Source organism: Salarias fasciatus, chromosome 14 (genome assembly GCF_902148845.1).
Source record: "Salarias fasciatus chromosome 14, fSalaFa1.1, whole genome shotgun sequence".
In the NCBI taxonomy this organism is placed as follows: Eukaryota; Metazoa; Chordata; class Actinopteri; order Blenniiformes; family Blenniidae; genus Salarias; species Salarias fasciatus.
This window is the reverse complement of record NC_043758.1, coordinates 16,905,498-16,924,237: the sequence shown is the minus strand read 5'-3', so window position 1 is coordinate 16,924,237 and position 18,740 is coordinate 16,905,498. Positions and strand designations below refer to the sequence as shown.

Below are 18,740 nucleotides of genomic sequence, written 5' to 3'. Positions count from 1 at the left end.
GTAAATTTGTGGAACGTTTCAAGTCTTGCCAATGTGATTCTAGTGAGTTACATCAACAAGTTGACTTTCTATCTCCGGTGACAGTTCAGGTCAGCAGTTCATCAGAGAGCAAACAGAGACAATCACACTCATATTCACACTTATCAGGGTCATTTTGGAGTCACTCCATACCAAAAGCTACAAATTAACAAAAAGAACATGTGGCACCAAACAGAAAAGCCCCCAACCCCAGATTAGAATCATGTGCATTCTTTCTTTAGGTCGAAAGTGCATCCCACTACACCACCTTGTGGCCCTGTGCAAAATAAAGTTATATTATATTACCAGGCTGTAGTTAGACATAAACTTTGTGCTCTCTGCTTTTTGAATACCAGTTATCCTGGTTGGTTGTGTTTATGCAGTGGCATGCTTCAACATCAAGGCACATTTTAAACACACTCCCACATCATAGATTAAACAATTCCCAGAATCAAACAGTTTTAGTTGATTAAGCTGACTTAACTCAGCTAAGAAAGCTTAAATTACTAAACCTACAAGCAGACTGACAACTGATGCTATATGGGTTTGCATGTAGAATATGCATTTGATTGTCAGTCTGACAGGAAATTTTCCCCAACATGACCCAAGGCCTCATGATGGCTAATCTGCATCATGTCATTGTTTTTTTTTTTGTTTTTTTTTTTTTAATTTTTACTTCAAAATGTTTTTATTGGTTTTATATTATAACAGACATAAAGGTTGCCATTATACAATGTGCTGGCACATATGAAATTTGGCAGATATTGTACACTTCAAACACAAAATATCAATCCAGGCACAGCAGAATCCAATCAAGATATTGCAGCATTATAGGGAAAATCGGCAACCTGAGATTAACTCATACAAGAAAAAAGAAAAAGGGCTAAACACAGAACATGTAACAAGGAAGTAGAGAAGAGTAGGAGAAATGAAGAGAAAGTCAGGTTAAGGCCTATAAGAGGCCTAAAAAAAAGAGGAAAGAAAAAAAAAAGGGGGTGAAAAAAAGACAGAGAGAGAGGGAAACTATTCATTATAGAGTTTGCATCAAATACCCCGCTATAGTAATCTAAGAATGGTTGCCATACCTTTTTGAATCTTCCATGCTGAGCTATGCTCCTGATCTTCTCAATTTGAAGAAAAGACATCATCACATCAGTAAACCATCAGGAATATTTTGGGGGGATACTAGATTTCCACTGCGTGAGGATTAGTCGACGAGCCAGCAAGGAGGAGAATGCTAACAATTGCTTTTGGGCTTCGGAAATTTTATTATGTGCCACTCCAAAAATGGCCAAGAATGGGTCGGGGTCAATTTTCCTTTTACAAATGTGGGAGTATGTGTTGAAAATTTCGGTCCAGAATGGGTGCAAGCTTGGACAAAACCAAAACATATGTGCCAGAGAGGCTGGAGCCTGCTGACAACGCGGACATTTAGGATCAATGTCCGGATAGATCTTTGCTAATTTAGCCCTAGATAAATGTAGACGGTTAAACACTTTGAATTGTATTAATCTATGTCTAATACATATGGAAGAGGTATATATTTTGCGAATGGCTTTCAGCCATATTTCGTCTGTGAGGCTTAATCCTAAGTCTTCCTCCCACTGGTTTTTAAGAGGTGAGAGTGATGGGCAGCTTGAGGCCTGGAGGATTTGGTACAATCGTGACACACCAAGTCTTTTTTGGACTTTGGGATCTAAGCATTCATCAGTTACATGTGAGTCTGGTTTAGCCGGGAATGAAGGAAACTGGGTACGAACAAAGTCCCGTACCTGAAGGTACCTGAAAAAATTGGTTTTTGCCAAATTGAATTTTTCGGTTAGGTTTTCAAACGTAGCAAAATGGCCTTCCATGAAGAGATCTCCTATTGATTTTAAAACTTTTCTGGACCTGGTAAGAAATGTTTTGTCCACGAGGGACGGCTTAAAGAGGGCATTATTAATTAATGGTATTGATATTAAAGTGTGCATACTTTTAAAGTGTTTGCGGAATTGGTGCCAAATTCGCAGACTTGCCTGAACAATCACATTTTTAGTGTATTTACTTACAGTCAGTGGTAGGGGAGCACAAATCAGTGAGGACAAGGATACAGATGGACATGCATGTTGTTCCATTAAAAACCAAATCGGACAGTCTTCATTTGTGTTAAACCAAATGTTCAACTTCTAAATATTTGCCGCCCAGTAATAATTAAGGAAGTTTGGAAGACCAAGCCCGCCTTCTTCCTTCCGTCTCTCAAATACTGCTCTACATACACGAGGTACAGTTTTATTCCAAATGAAAGTAGCAATATATTTATTAAGTTCCTTAAAGAATGATTTGGGCAGAAAGAGGGGAATAACTTGGAAAAGGTACAACATTTTTGGTAGGCTTATCATCTTAACTGAATTAATATGCCCCGCTAGTGTGAGGGGCAAAGAGGACCATCGGTTTAGATCTCCCTTGATCTGATTCAATAACATTGCAAAGTTAGCTGAGAAGAGGACTTTATAGTTATGTGTGACGTGGACACCGAGATATAGCATTGGATCTGATGTTATTTTAAACTGATATCTGTCGTAGGAGCCTTTTTTGACTAATTCGTTGATCGGGAATAATACACTTTTAGAGACATTAATTTTATATCCAGATGACCTACCAAAGCGAGAAATTGTTTCGAGACAATTTGGAATTGAGATCTCGGGCTCTGAAATGAACAGTAGCAAGTTGTCGGCATAGAGTGAGACTTTATGGGTCAGACCACCCCTCGAAATTCCATGTATATTGTCTGAAGCATGTAATGCTATGGCGAGCGGCTCAATGGCCAAATCAAAGAGGAGGGGCGACAGAGAGCAGCCCTGCCTCATGCCCCTTTGGAGGGCATCATCATCTCATTGTTTAGAGTGAGTGTTTAATATTGTCGTTACAATTGTTTATCAGGAAGAAACATTAAGAAATGTAGAAGGTACCTCAAAAGGTCAATGAACTTATTTTTTTAATGTGATTGTTTTCAATCGATTCTAATCATGCTGTCAAATCAGCATATTGATATGTCACACCTGTGAGGTGGATGGATTACCTCGACAAAGAAGTGTTCACCAACACAGATTTCAACAGATTTGTGCACAATATGTTAAAGGAATAGATATTTTTGGTACATAGAAAAAGTTTTAGATCTTTAAGTTAAGCACATGAGAAATGGAAAAAAATGCAGGTTTTGCATTTTGATTTTTGTTCGTGGAATTCTATCTTTGTCCATTCATAGTTATGTGCCTCTGTTGATTTGATTGTCTTTTTTCTATGGCTTTGTCATACATGGATTTTCCACAAAGTCAATTTGTGTTACACAGATTCTTAGATTTACTGTTGTCTTCAGCTAAAATACTTATTTTCTGTGCTAATCCAAAACAATTCATAAAAAATGTAGGACTACTGACTGGACAAAGCCTTGAATTCTGCTCTACTTGGCTCAAGTTGGATTATCTCTTTCTACAAAGCAGTGTTTCATGGATTAACTACTGTCCCTGCTCTACATAAAGTTCTTTTTATTGAATTTGAACTACATTGGGCCAAATTGTGTTCTTTAAATGGGTTTACTTTGTATAAATGGGTTTTATTTGTAAGCCTCAACTATTCAACTGAAACATGTTTATGAACAAAATAACTGAGAAATTCCCATTTTAATTGGCATTTCATACCATTCATAACATTTTATTGTTTTTTTTTTTCATAAAAAAAAAGAGGAAACTGTACATTGGTCAAGAAATCCCAAAACCATACAGATATCCAAAAGAATGAACCATGATGGGTATGACTAGCTTTGCATTTCTTTTTTTATAGCATAGCTGAGTACATGGATCATCTTCACTGTCATCAGATGTACCTTGAAATCGAAATCTGACAGGACGATGAAACAGACCGTTGTGAGAAGGCTTGACTTAGCGTGTAACACAACTTTAATGTCCTCCCATCATCTACCAGACACAGTATTGATGATGTGTTTTACATAAACAGTACAAGATAGAAAAATCCCTCACAATGCCTCGGGAATGTCTCCAATAAACTCTCCCACTCATGAGGCACAGTTGCATGTCATGCAGAAAAAGAAAAACACAAACAAACTACAACCTGAAGACAAAAAGGTCACAAGAAAACAATGAAAGAAACTTTCCCTTCACAGAAGCCACAAACGTTGATGGAATTTGTAGTATTTAAAAAAAAAAATGCAATCACATCCCTAAAAACATTGTTGTCTTAAGAAAATAGTCGATAAAAATATTCTCTGCATTTTACAACAAAAGAGGTACAGGGAGCATTGGTGGGTGAGTCTAGTGGTGGTCGTTTCTACTCTGCTTCCTTTGCCTCCTCTTCCTCTTCCTTGTCGTTGGCTTCCTCCTCCTTCACCTCATCTGCTGCTGCGGGCTCCTGGAGGAAACGCTCTTTATTACTCTGTTGTGAGCACAGCAAACATTTCCACAGACAAGATAATAACTAACCTCCTCAGCTTTCTCGTCTCCATTCTCAGCTGCAGGAGCGTCTTTCTCCGCCTCGGGTTCTTCTTTCTTCTCCTCTGCCTTGGCCTTTTCCGTCGGTTTGGCTTTCTTCTTAGGAGGCGCCTGCCGTGGTCATAAACCAATCAATAATCAATACACTTCGATATGTGTAATGACTGGTTACGTGTGGCAGTATCTAGTCTTGTTCTTACCTTTATCTTCTCTGGCAGGGGTTTTATCTCTTTGTCTAACTACACAGGAAACACAATCATGGGCAATTTCACATATTTATCCAAATACATGGTCGCTGTAAAATATACACAGCTAACGAACTTACCTTGGAAAACCTTGGAGACCGTCTTGCCCGCGTGGGAACCTGGAGTAAAAGAAAAATAATTAAATACTGTCCTCATAAATACAGGATATTTAAGCCAACAAAATGGCTTTATGATTAAGTACAGGAGGCTCAATTTGGAGCACGTTTGTGTTTTTAAATGAAAACAAGTCATATCAACAAGTATAAAAACTACACTTAAATCATTGTGCAATAATTTTAGCAATATTTATTACTCAACCCTGTCATTCGCCTATATTTCTCAACTGAGTTGACTACTATCTCTCACCAAGTCATTTGTTTATTCTTCTACAGGAGCTATGGTCTAGTGCTTGTCTTGTGTTTTCATAAACTAACAAACATAAAAATGGCTAAATCATTGTACTGTGTAAAATAAAATGAAATCCCATTTAAACTTGTGTTTTTCTATTGACTGTGACTTATTTTAAGCATCAAGTCTCAAACTAAATTAAAAAACAAAAATCTATTAAACAAAAAAGTAAAAACCTGCTATTTTCAAACTAGTTAAGTGTAGCTGAGACTGAAACTTTACACTTCCTTTTGCACCTCTTCAGTCTGCAGAGAAGTGGAGGGAAAAGCTTATGGTGCACAATTGGCCATTACATGTGCTTTATACTGGCCTCTTGGGGGCAAAGAGGAAACACTGCCTCTATTTTCTTTTCCCTTTTTTCTTGTGTTCTTGCTATAGGGCCCATGGATGTTTTTGTAATGCAATATTCTTGTGGACATCACACAAGGAGGAATTTTTCTCTTGCACTTGGGTATATTATTAATTACATACGGTATATATATATATTAAAAAAACATGCAGTAACCAGTTGAGTAATTTAGGTTGTTTTGCAAGCTGCGCCCCCTAGAGGTCGTGTGCCTCCACTGACTCCAAAGAGTGATTAATTACCCGTACATTAAAAACCAAATGATTGACAAGATCCGCTTTAAAACTCCTTTATCTCGAATCCAGGGTTATAACCGGATGTTACCAGGTCATTGTGTAAGAAGCCACTCTACATGTGTGGTGGGTTTCTCCTGGCCGTTACAGAAAGTAGAACAAAATGTTCACTTGGGGGCTGAATGGGTTGTAAGTGCGGGTTCGAGCCATTTTCAGGGTCAACTTTTCAATACCAACCTCCGGCTCTACATCTGCACTGGCGTCACACTGCTGAGGACACAAAGAAAAGAGAAAGATCGTTTATAAGGCACGAACGGCAACCATTCACGAGTGAGCTGAAGTGGGTGTGTGAGGCAAAAGGGGGGATGGGCACGTCTTCCTCCCCTCAAGTCACAAAGAAATTATGCAATAGGTACACGGAAAGGGGGTCTCCGTCTCTCTATAGTGGCGGAAAAGAGCTCGGGTCAGTTTTTGCTCCGTTTCCACACGGCGCCATTGTGCATACTCGGTGGCTAAAAACGTGTTAAGTAAGTGCACAGCTGCGGCAGCTGCTCGAGGAAAAGTGGCGTCGCTCCACCTCCACACGCGCTCCGGTGAATGTGTTTACCTTCCCTACACGACGGAACATGCACGTCTCAACCGAGCTGTCCGCCATTGTTGGACCACGAGTCCCGTCGTTAGACGAAGCCATCGTGTGTGTGTGTGTGTGTCTTTTTTTTTTCAGTTGCCACGACGGCCTCGGAGAGCAGCCCGCCCCGCACACACACACACACCTCCAAAGCGTCGCGCTCCGCCGCGTACAGTGCCCACTGAACGGAGGTCAAAACCCGAGCAAACACCACGCCACAAATCGAACTCACGAGCGCAAAAAGCGGTATTTAATCGCTCGCGATCGAGCTTAATAACCCGGGGCAGATTCAGGGAAATGCATTTCCTTGAAAATGGCAACCTGTACAGTGGCTGTGGTTACACCCCTTTGTTTGATCTCGGCGGACATTGAGGACAAATTAGCCTGAAACAAAGCCACGATCGCATGTGTGGAAGCACAACTGCTGTAGGATTGTTTCCCATCGGGGCCGCGGTGCTCGCGCCGAGGCTCGGTGGGGAACCGTGTTGCCGTGTGCTAAGTAAAAAGGCGCCACTTTTCCTGTATCAACAGGATCGAGCCGACAGACCTGCGCACAGCTAAAGGTGGACTCCATGCCTGCACATGGACGCGTCGAGCCACTTTTCTAACGCCACATTACAGCGCACGCAACGCTGAAAACTAACATTATAACACGGAACAGTTTGCGCATTTAACATCTCACGACGCCGAAACGTTAAGATTTACAGTACGCACTACGCACCATGTTTTACATAATGTACACGACTTACTTTCTTTTTGCCCATTGTTGCTCGAGTTTGAAGGACAGAGACAAAAGCGGAAGAGCAGCAAGCTTTGCACAGCCTTGGAAACTGGATGTAACGTGTGTCAGTCCCTGCACCTTCAGCCTTTACACCTCCAGAGGGTCTGTAACTTAACATAAATGTCCAACCAGACCAGAACTAGCTCAAACCGGATTGGATCCCTCTCTTGGTATATTTTATCCCTCATCCTACCAACCTAACAGGAGGAGTAAACCCCCGCCCCTGGCTTCCAGTGATTGGCTTTTAGGTCGAGGCAGCATATTTTTGAACCATAACATCTTACCTGTGTGGGCAGGACAGTATGCCAATCAGTGAGTCCCAGCCAGCTCTCACTTTTTAATCGGCTGGGTGTGTGCAAAATTTAGAGAATGCATAACAGCCAGTGGTCGTGAGTTTGGTTGTTTGCATAAGCAGAGCATTGGCTGTACAACATTCTCCTTTCAATGTGTTACTGCCCGCAGATCCCATTTTACGCCATTTTCACCAAATGTTTTATAAAAAAAACAGATTCATTGGAGTGGCTCGGTGTTGTAATGCAACGTTTTGTGTGTGTGTGTGCCGATCACCAGTTTAACCTTTTTTAATAATTTGACTGATGAAAGGCTAAAAGCCGTCCAGCGGATCCACAGCTGCAGCTCACAAAAAAGAGGAAAAAAAAATCCGAAAGAAACATGGCGTCTGGTTATGCGTGGCTTCTGGTGCTCAGCTCGGTTTTCCTCTGTAATCTCATGAAAACCCTCCTGCCCAGCATTTCTTCTTTTGTAAGTAGGGGCGCGCTGCCCCTTTGACATGCAGATTTTAGCTTTGTGAACGTAGATGTGCTCTATCGCCGCAGACTGCACGTAGCTGTTAGCCTGTTAGCTTAGCCTGTTGGTCACGTTAGCAGGCAGGCTAGCACACGCACACAGGCACACGCACACACGCACACAAAACATGTCCAGCCACAACTAGAGGGTGGGGTTTTCCCCAGAACCCGGCCTCGTAAACCAAAAAGAGTGGGAAACATTTTGTTCTGAAAGTATGGGACTCCGCTGTGTCTTTAGGGAATGTTTAGCTAATTTGTGTTTATAGCTTAGCATCGCGAACGATGGCTAACTAAACGCAGCGCTACATCACCGATTTGCGTGTATTTAACAGTTTAAAACCTTTGTCGGATACAGTGTTCTACATCACATACTTGGTTTTTAAAGTTTTTTTTTCTCCAAGGCGGATCAAACCAAACTGATGTGTATTTGTACCAAATGAAGCAACTATTGTTAGAAATGTACATCATCATCCATTCAAATTGGCAACCAGCCTTTTTAATGAATGAAATAAAGAACCAAATATTTAATTGATATTTTGAGAAATACTGTTCACATATGCAGTTATACGTGGAGAATAATACAAATTAGGAAATTAATCAACAATGATCTGTATATACATATGCTACAGATATACAATATAGAAATAGCATAATAAAGTTAAGGTGTTTTGACATGTAAGCACAGAATCCAGAAGAAAGGAAGTATTGATTGCTAGCATTAGTTTTTTGTGTTTTTAGGAGCATTACAAAGCAAATGTTACATAGGTTATTACCGATCTCATCCCTCAAAGTTTAGCATAATTACTGCTTGTTCCATTTACATTTTTGCTTCATTTTCAACTCAAAAATATCAAATCTATTCAGGAAGTTGGTTCCTGACCCTTGACTTCACTGGTGAAATAAATCAATGAATGTGATAACGTTTTGACTGCCTTCGATCAGCCCCAAATTTCAAAAGAAGCTGAATCAAAGCTGCATGTTGGGAGATTGAGGTAATTCCTATGAGACCTCTGCTCTGCTTACTGGTGGATTTCCCTACTTTTTGCATCCTGTTCCTCTTCATTGTGTGATGACAATAAACAAAGTCCCCCAAAGTTGCTGTTTTAACTATATCTGTACCTGTTTTTTTTTTTTTTCCTTTTTTTCAAACTTAAAACTGTCTCAATTGTTGTTGTGATCCAGTATTTTTTTGTCCCACCTACTATTAAACTGCCTCTCTGTTTTCTAGCTATCAAAGCTGGTGCAGAAAGATGCTGAGCAGGAGAGCGAGATGAGGGCTGAAATCCAGGAGATGAAGAAGGAGCAGTCTTCCATTAGCATGATGGATGAGTTCGCCAGATATGCCAGACTTGAGCGCAAAATCAACAAGACAACAGATAAGCTGAAAACACATGGTAAGAAAGTTGACTGGAAAAATAAAGTAATGAAGTTTATGATTAGTTTTATTAGTTCATGTTGTTGTGCACACATCAAAATTAAACTAAAATTAAATTAAAAGTATTCAATTAATATTCACAAAATATTAACTCATTGACATTGAGTCATTGCCTGGCCCTTCTTATAATATTCCCTCTGCAGGACTGACAAACAAATTAGATCAAAATTCCTTCAGGCTGCATCAACAGAAGTTTCCACTAACCAGAAAAACTGATGCAGTGATGCCACCTGTAGTTCTTTGCAATGTGCTCCATCTTCGTATCTTGCAGGACACATCTGTTGAATTTAAGAGGCAGTGCAAAACCTATTAAAATGACTGTCCTTTAAATGATTTTGATTCCATCTGACCATTAGGATGTGGTTGTTTCGTTTTTTTAATCTTTTTTCAGCATTTCAGTTGATATTTGTATTGTTTTTATTATATTTTTCTTTTTAAAACAATGTTCATGAACAGTCAGTTCTACTGATGTCAAAATCGTTGAGGCACATTGTGGAAGTTTTGTATACATATTTTCCAGTTGTTAAGGAGCTCTTTTCTCCTGTGGAGTCTGGTGTTACACATTGTAGTGCTCTCTCAAGAAGTTTTTTTGATTGTCTAAGATGAAAACTACCTTTTAAAAAAATGAAACTGGTTTAATTTTTTAGAAGTGGATTATCCATTGCACTAACTCTCTGTATATTCTAAAATAGTAAAAAATAGGCTGACAGCGAAGCCATGGTTTGTAACTTATTGATGACTAAAGAGTACATTGAACCATTGCTTGCACATGGTAATGTCTGAAACTCTTCTGTTTGTTAAGAATCGAGGTCTATGGACTAAATCATGTGATGAGTTCATGGAGTAAAAGTCTTCATTTCTCTGGTTTGCTACCTAGTTTAAAAGGATGGCTGGTTTTCCCTCCCTATTTGAGCTACCTTGTTGAATCTGTCAGCAGTATGACCGACTGAACGCTCAACACTTTGCAAAAGTCTCACCAGAATGTGAGCTGGAGTATGTCGATTTTACTGCAGCACTGTTGGACTGATCTCTTTATCGACTCCTCAACGGCTGAAGATTCACAGCTTTTCCTGCACAGCACATACATTGCTATATTAGCTGTGCACGTGTGGTGCCCCCCACACCTGTGCATGTCCACCACAGCAGATTCGCACATGCAAACCACCAACCACTGAAAGTGGCGGGAGGTTTTGAGTGCTTTATGAGCGTTTGCTTGGAACAGCTGCTGTCTGTCGCTGTCCTTCACTCACAGCGTTCAGATTCATCTGTTTATCGGTAACCAACTGGGGGTCTTTCAGTAGCTTTTTCTTTTTAAATTGTTAATATCTGTACTTGTTCTTGTGTTGTTTAACACACTATACGCTGAATTGATCAAATACGTAACCGAAGCAGTTCAAAGTGTTGAGCTCAATTGATTTACACTGCATACTGATATGGTAAAAATGTTGTGTGAGTTTCAACTAGTGAAGAATTCTATTTATGCTCATTGTGTCAGAAACAATGACATGTTAAGCAGCTCTTGCTGGTAAAGCAAAAATGAATATAAACAAGGTGGTTGTTTTGATCGCTGCTTACATCCCAGATGTCTTTGCTGCGTCTAATGATGAGGTGAAACACAATCACCATTTGATCTGATTGAAAGCCAAAATAACATGGAAGATTGCTGCTTAAACACAAAAAAACACAATCATGCCTGATGGCTTTTCTCTCTCTTCTACAGTGAAATCGAGAACAGCCCAACAAGCCAAAATGAAATGGGTGGTGAACATCGTGTTTTACATATTGCAGGTAGGTTGTGACTCTGAAGTAGAGCCTCCCCCCATTTTCAATTGACTTACCTGCCAAAATAAAGGTAAAATAAATTAAAATAGACCTTATCTGATTCGATAAAAGGAGGCATGGTAATCCTGTTTATGATCTGTTCAGAGTCCATGTAAACAGAACATCTGACTGCTCCCTACTGTCCGTGTGCGTAGCTGTTTTATAACGTCACCACATGACGTGTTTCCCGAAGAACAGAGATTGCAAAGTACCACTCTCACAGGAGATATTGTTGCTCACAAACATAATATTGACATTTTTTTTTTTTTTTTTGGTTTTTTTTTTTTTTTTTACCAGTGTTTGAGTGAAAAAAGCACACACAACTAGCTTGATTATTCTAGCTAACGAATATGTGCTGAGTACTGGTAAGGTTCCAGGTAAAGCTGGATTAATCTGAACATTCATGTCAAAGAGAGACAGAAAATGGTACACTTTTAACATATACATACATATACCTGGAAATGCTCCATCGATTGCTGCATTATGTCACCCTCGCCATCTTAGACCAGACCCCTGTTTGGTCATGAAACAAACTGTTTTATCATTCTTAAATATAAAAAAAACACAGTAATAATTACCTCTTATAAATCTGTAAAAAGGCCCATTAGCTGTCCTGTTGTAATATATATGGACACAGTACATTTTCATTTCACAGTACAGTTTTGCTATCTAACTTACATGTGAAATGGTAAAGAGTATTCCAAATACTTTCAGCCAAAGCAACTAAAAACCATTGCACAAATGAAATCTAACTGAAGCTTTTCCATTGAGAAGACCCACAGCTTCCCCTCCGTTTACAGCGGCTTTTGAGTCCGTATTCTCTGGTCCAGTTCAGCTGTGTTGAAACTGGTCCTCAGTGTATCATGGCTTGGATAAAGTTGGTAAAACGTTTCACTTCCGTGTTTTGTTTGTTCTGCGCCAGGCGGCTCTCATGATCTCTCTGATATGGAAGTACTACTCCGATCCAGTGACTGTGGTTCCCAGCAGGTGGATCGCTCCCGTCGAGCGCCTCGTGGCCTTTCCAACAGGAGTGGCAGGTAATAAAGCTTATTTATAAATGTCACAGGCTGTAAACAATATAGTCCACACAGCGCATATTTCTATAGCAGTCTCAGAGCCGCGCTGTCGTGCTGATGAAGGCGTTCTTTCATTTCAGGTGGAGTGGGAATCACATGCTGGCTGGTGGTTTGCAACAAAGTTGTAACGCTTGGTCTTAATGCCTTCAGCTAGTTCACAAGTCAAATCAACGAGTCTTTCTCACTTCAGATCTACGGATTTGCTCTGTTGTGTTCTGTCAGCTCTTCACAGGTACTTTTGTGTAATTGTGCTTTTTCACCTTCTTGTTGTGGCAGTAATTTATTATTTGAAGTTTCCCATGAACTGTGTTGAACCTGTGAAGAAGATTTTGTTGGAAGATTGTTTCAGTTTTCTATTATTTGAAAGCTTGATTATTTGGAATTGTGGAGAAGTCTTTTGATAAAACATACCTGAAGAAAACATGTGAATGTGTTCATTGTGTCTTTCTAATGTGGAAGTCATCCATCCGTCTTCTGCACCGGGGACTGTGCCTGAAGGCCGTTTAAAACCCGGACAGACAGATCGTATCACAAACACACCCTCGAGCAATCCAGAGTTACCGGTTTAAGGGAAAAAAAGAAAAGAAAAAACAAAAAACTTGAATTTCTGGAGAAAACACAAACAAAACACACACGGGGGAGGCCCCAACCGGACTCAAGCCAGGGAGTGTTAACCAACCACACCACCTTGAACTCCACAATAATGATTGAAAAAAAAGAAAAAAACTCACAGTAGATGGAGTATATTGAGTTTTGATTTTAAATCAAAAGGCATGTTTTAATGTTCTGAGAAAATCTCACTGACTTTCATCCATTGTATCAGTCAAATATTCTGTAGACCAGCTCAAAGGCGTCATTAATCAACTTAACACACTGTTCCTTAAAAATCCTCATGAACCTGCACATTTGCTTTGATATCAGTTTAATCACACAGAGCTTTCGGCACCAGCTACACTGGATTTGCTAAGTGACTGTTGAAGCTTATCACTGCTGAGCATCTCCACTTTCATGGATCCACTCCCAGATGCAGTTGTCTCGCTTTGGGGAGCTTACAGTACATTTCTTGCTCTTCAGTTGTGTTGTGTCTAGAGTTTTTTTTTTTGCAGAACATTGCCCCCCCTCTCATGTCTTCATTGTCTTCCTTTTCTTCTCAACACTTTCGATCCTCTAACAGCTTCTTGGGTTGGTCACAGTCAGCGTCACTTTGATTTTCTGCAGCCCCTTCTGAAGAGCTCTCCTTTCTGGTGTCTGAAAAGAAATAAAAGAAAAAGAACACTGGATGAATAAAAGTTCAGTTACATTGCTGCTCTCTTGTGTTCGTGTCCCACAGAGGCTGGGGTGGATCAGCACCGCTTTAGTTTACTGGTTGTGAAATAATTTCTTAATGAACACTATTAGTTTGTTGTACGTTGATAAAACAAGTCCATTCTCACCCGTGTAAGTCTCTGTATTTTCTTCTTGTGGAGATACTGTTGGATCAGGTACTGAAGAAAGAGGAAGAAGGTCCCTCTGATGTTGCAAAATATTTCCAGAAACCTCTTCCTCTTGGTTTTTAATAACCTCAGCCTCCAGCACTGGATTGTCACTGCACTGAAATAATACACAGAAGTTAAAGTTAGAAATAATTTTATTTCTTTACAAAAGCTCTTACTGTCTGTGAAAAAAATTACATTTAATGTAGGTGGGTGAAAACCTTGATTACATCATGCTAGAAATTACAGTGAGTCCTTTAAGCATTAAAAAATATATTACATAATGCATAAAATAATCTGTCAAAGTCTTTCTTTGTTTTATTTTTTTATTATTTCAACATGTGGCATGAAAATCAATCATAGCCCACAAACAATACTTTTTAATAATTTCTGTTCATATGTTATTAGTGTAGAAACCAATCAAATTTCCAATAATCTTCAGAATTTTTGAAATGCACCTGCACATACCAAGCTCTCAGGGCTGCTCTGCTCTTCCCCTTCAGCCTTTTCATATTGTGTCTCTGAAAGGTTGTCAGCAACAACCAGGAGATGGACCAGTCCATCGGTTTGGACCATCTTGTTTTCCCTCCCTAGAAATCAAAAACAAGTCTTAAAAATGGGGAAAAACAATGGGATTCAACGTCTTAAAGGAACCTCCTATATACCTCTTTTGTTGTATACTTTAAGGAATCTTTGAGAATAAATGTTATATTTTTCCAGGTCCCTCTCTCTGTCCTGAATGACAAAAAGAAAAGTTGCATTTCTCATGAGACTTCACATGTATTAAACTACCTTTATTTATACAATTTGGGAGCAGTTAAAAAAAACAAAACTGTGGCTCAATAACTAACCTCAACAAGCTCTGAAAATGACCATCTTTGACTTACACACCATCCTTCAATTACTTAACTACAATTAATTACAATTAATTGATTTAAACAAACCTTCTTACCTGGATTTTCTTGGTCAGGTGGTTTATTTCTTCTTGTAGACAATGACCCATCCTTCTTGCCTCCTTAGTTTTTCTTTCTTCAGTGAGGACTTGCCGGTCGAATGAGGCTTGGCACAACTCAAGATTCTTCTTCATGTCCTGGGAATTCAAGAAGGGAAACAGTAAACGAGACCAAAAGGCTGAGAATGAATTCTTCTAAATTCACTTTCGTACAGCTATTGTCTTGTCCTTCTCTTCCAGCTCAGCCACGGCCTTTGCCAGCTTGTGGGTGAGCTCTTCCCTGTCCAGCAGGCTGTGGTCCTGGCTGAGCAGCAGCAGGTGCTGCAGGCTGGACTGAGTGTTCAGGAGCTTGTTTTCTGTGGCCCGGAGCTGCCTTGCCAGGCTGTCCCGGGAGCCCCGGGTGTCACGCAGCAACTCCTTAAGAGCTCGGGCCTCATTGCTGTGCTTCTGTAAAATCTGAGAACAGATTAATATTAATTAACTGGAAAATGCATCATCATATTTTGTGCAGTAAAGCAGTGTTTTTTTTTCAAAGTGTGAGCAGGCTGCACAAGCTGTTGTTAGAGAACAAACTGGACTGAATATGGGCCCTGAATAAAAATGGATGAGAGCACCTCATGCCATGCTCCAGGATCTGCAGTCAGCAGTGCTGGAGCCACATATGGCTCTTAAGCTCCTCTGTAGTGGTTCCATGAGGAGCTCACTTTACTATATGTGAATTTTGTCTATTCTGTCTTCACACTAGGCTCATTTTTGATATTTCACCCATCTCTCATCTAAACCCCCACCCAAAAATGTTCAACAAAAGCTAAATAATGCATATAAAAGAGTAAATTGTTTAAAAATCTGGTGCTTGTGCTAAATACAGCATATGAACATAAGCAAAAATGGTTAAAAGCATTAATTCAATGCATAAAAATATCATAAATTACTAAAACCAATAAGAAAATGTGTAAAGAAAACACCTGAAATGACTAAAATGAGTAGAAATGGTTGAAACGGCAAAGAGCTTGTCTGAATTGGTTTAACAGCTTTGAAAAAAAGTGTTGAAAAATCTTTTTAAAATTCACATTTAATAAGGGGCAAACCTGCTAAAACTAATAAGAAAAATGTAATGTAAAAACTTTTAAAAAAGGAAACCTAATAACTTGTTTACCTTTTCAAACCGTATGAAGAAAACTTCAATACAACATAAGAGATAGATGCAGCACAACATTACAACTATCTGAGTGGCGTTTTTGTCATTTGAAAGGTGGAATATATTTCACTGCTCCACAACAGACTTTATTTGGTGGAATGTGACAAAAATAACGGTTTATAAAACCGTCTGCCCTTGTTATAAAGGACCTGAGGCCAGAGAAGTGACGATGACAGACAGACAGCGGTGGGTGGAAAAGCGGACCTGAGAGATGCCGTCCTCCGACTCTTGGTAGTACTGCAGCTCCACCGTGTGGCGGTGCAGGAGACTCTCCAGCTGTTTCTTCTCTGTGATGGCCTCCCTCACCTGCTGCTGCAGGTCCCTCACCTGACTCTTCAGCTCCAGCACGCGGATGGAGGGGATAAACTGGACCTTTGACTTTTCAGCCTTCGGGGGCTTCTGCTTTTTGGGGTCTTGAACTTGCCTACCTAGCGTAAGAGGAAATGCATCTTGAGTTAACATTAAGAATAAGCACACATTGGATGATGAAGTACCTTTCGATCTGTTAGGCTTCTTCAGTCCTTGACATTCGATTGCTTGATGTGAACTCTGTTCCTCACTCTGGATGGGAGAGCTGGGGGGCGTCGACCACACGGAGGTGCTGGAGTCCACAGCATCACCATCATCATCTCTTGCCTCCATCCCATGGCCAGGAAGTTGCTGCTCCGCACACTTTATCATTTCTCTATCCTTGCCGACCAAATAACAAACTCTAAACCAGCCTGGTTGTTTCCCCAAATTATTTTTCAGCACTCGTAGTTTGTAGATAATGTTGATTATTTTTTAAATGGGCTGCTGTTGATGGTAGATATATCCCGGTTGTCACGGTAACCAAGCAGTAACGAGAACAGGTCTGTCAAATATAAACAGGAAGTGTTTATCTCATATTCATCCTTCAAAAACAAAGATTATCTTTCAGCACAGGGTGTCAAATATAAGGCCCGTGGGCGTCCCCATGGTCAAAGCTGGCCTTGGATGACCTTGCAGAGATATCATGTTAAATTCTTCAATAAATGAATGAATAAACAGCTACTCCTTATTTATCCATAGCGGTGGGTGGTGTGAAGTGTGGGGGCATAACACAGCACAGAACAGCAGATGGCAGCCATTTCCATAGTAATGCAGCAGTAAAAACAGTTTAGAAAAATTGCATGAGCAGCATGCACTGCAGAAACTGTTACCTGTTTTTTGTGGAGATATTGTGACAGAAAAAAAGGAATACAGGATGTATTTGCAGGTTTTGAAACGAAAATTTGGAAAATAAAAAAGGATGCATTATTTATCAATCATTATGTCGTCCTTACGATTTGGCCCGATGAAGACAATCTGTTCTGAAAATAACCGTTTCAGCTGCTTGAACGCATCAGAAAAAGTGAAAGTCAATATCGAGAGAATGGAATTTAAACGGGTTACATTTATATGCAAAAGTCATTTCAGCGCTGTCTGCTGTGCCGGCAGTGGCTCTGTTGTTCCTGACGTCGCCTCAGCAGAGGCGGCCCGTCGCATAGGCAGTACAGGCGCCGTCCATCAGGGGGCGCCCCCGCACCAGCAGCATACATTGGAAATAATAAAAAAAAAGGTATAACTTTTTTTGTTTCTGTAACTAGTTAGACTAAATGAGCAAAGACTATTACATAAATGATAACTGTCAGGTTTCCATGGAGGAGGAATGAGGGAAAGACGGAGGTAATGTTGCATGGAATTATGTTTCTGTTGCAGATTAAGCTACATGACTGCTAATCACTAATCAATAAATAGCCTTCCAGCTAACTGTTTTTGTTATGGAAAATAATGTAGATCATGTAGATAACTGCTGGTACTCCCACCTTACATTCCTCAGGGAAATTTATATTAGATCGTTTCAGAAGATGTTTACATTTTCTTTGTTTCTTTTCTTTTTTTCTGGTTGACTTTGGCCCTGCTAGTAATAGTCACTTTTCCACCCATATCTTACAGTTGTGAGTCTAGTTGTTGAGCCTCATCATTAATGTTAATTAAGCAGCATCACATGAGAGGGAATGCTGCTGTGAATATCAGCACTGCTGTAATTCAGTCAGATACGTGTTACAACATTGCATTGTGCTGTTCAGCATTCCACTGTAATGACAATAAACTGAACATCTAATTTGCAAATCAGAAACAAGTACCTTGTATATTATACATGCACTATATAGTGAATATCATCCATGTTTGGTTTTTTTTTTGTTTTTGTTTTGTTTTTTATTTCAAGTCATTTTATTCTTGGAATCATATGTTTTTATTATTAGATACTCAGTGGTGTCACATACTCTTTTCAGATGCACTACTGAAGTTTCTAAATCCCACTCTTGGACCATCTACCATGTCTGCTGTTGCTGCCTCCACCTCAGCAACACAATCCCCTAGTGATGCAGCAGAACCGAGCACTCCTCCTGGTGCCTTCACCTCAGCTACACCTTCATGAGAAGAAGCTGGCAGAACTTTACCCGAACAGCACTGAGAGTCTCTGCCACTCTTCGTGTTACAGTGGCTGCTGCTGAAAGATGCTTGATGTTTGATTTTGTGTGTCATTTATAAATCATGTTAGCTCTTCATATTATGTTTCATATATCCATTAAATTTTTTTGCATTTATGTATCTTTATTTATTATCTTGTTGACTATGATGATTGGGAATTTGCTTTCTTTAAATAATAATAAAAAAAGTCAAAGAAAAAGCTGTCAAGTTTCTTGTGAGTTTACAGTGTACGCTGGTGATGCAAGGGGGGTGTCACCTAAAATCTTGCCTAGGGCACCGGATTGGTCAAGGCCTGCCTCATAGAGATAATCTGGGCTTGAATCCAGGCCTGGTCTTCCATT

The 18,740-nt window shown here is 39.9% G+C and overlaps 2 protein-coding genes across 2 annotated transcripts; one reads left to right on the top strand and one right to left on the bottom strand.

Moving 5' to 3' along the window:
• Positions 1 to 3,681: 3,681 nt before the first annotated feature.
• On the bottom strand, positions 3,682 to 7,306 carry hmgn1a (high mobility group nucleosome binding domain 1a). The gene is made up of 6 exons (XM_030109214.1): positions 7,112 to 7,306; positions 5,972 to 6,004; positions 4,828 to 4,866; positions 4,703 to 4,741; positions 4,494 to 4,613; positions 3,682 to 4,422 (listed from the first exon to the last, which is right to left on the bottom strand). Exons 1-6 carry the CDS (start codon positions 7,259 to 7,261, stop codon positions 4,342 to 4,344), a joined length of 462 nt encoding a protein of 153 aa, XP_029965074.1. The 5' UTR covers positions 7,262 to 7,306; the 3' UTR covers positions 3,682 to 4,341.
• Positions 7,307 to 7,765: 459 nt separating this feature from the next.
• get1 (guided entry of tail-anchored proteins factor 1) lies at positions 7,766 to 12,722 on the top strand. Its single transcript, XM_030109009.1, has 5 exons — positions 7,766 to 7,905; positions 9,178 to 9,343; positions 11,105 to 11,172; positions 12,128 to 12,242; positions 12,362 to 12,722. The coding sequence occupies exons 1-5, from the start codon at positions 7,816 to 7,818 to the stop codon at positions 12,433 to 12,435; spliced, it is 513 nt and encodes a 170-aa protein (XP_029964869.1). The 5' UTR covers positions 7,766 to 7,815; the 3' UTR covers positions 12,436 to 12,722.
• The last annotated feature ends 6,018 nt before the right edge of the window (positions 12,723 to 18,740 follow it).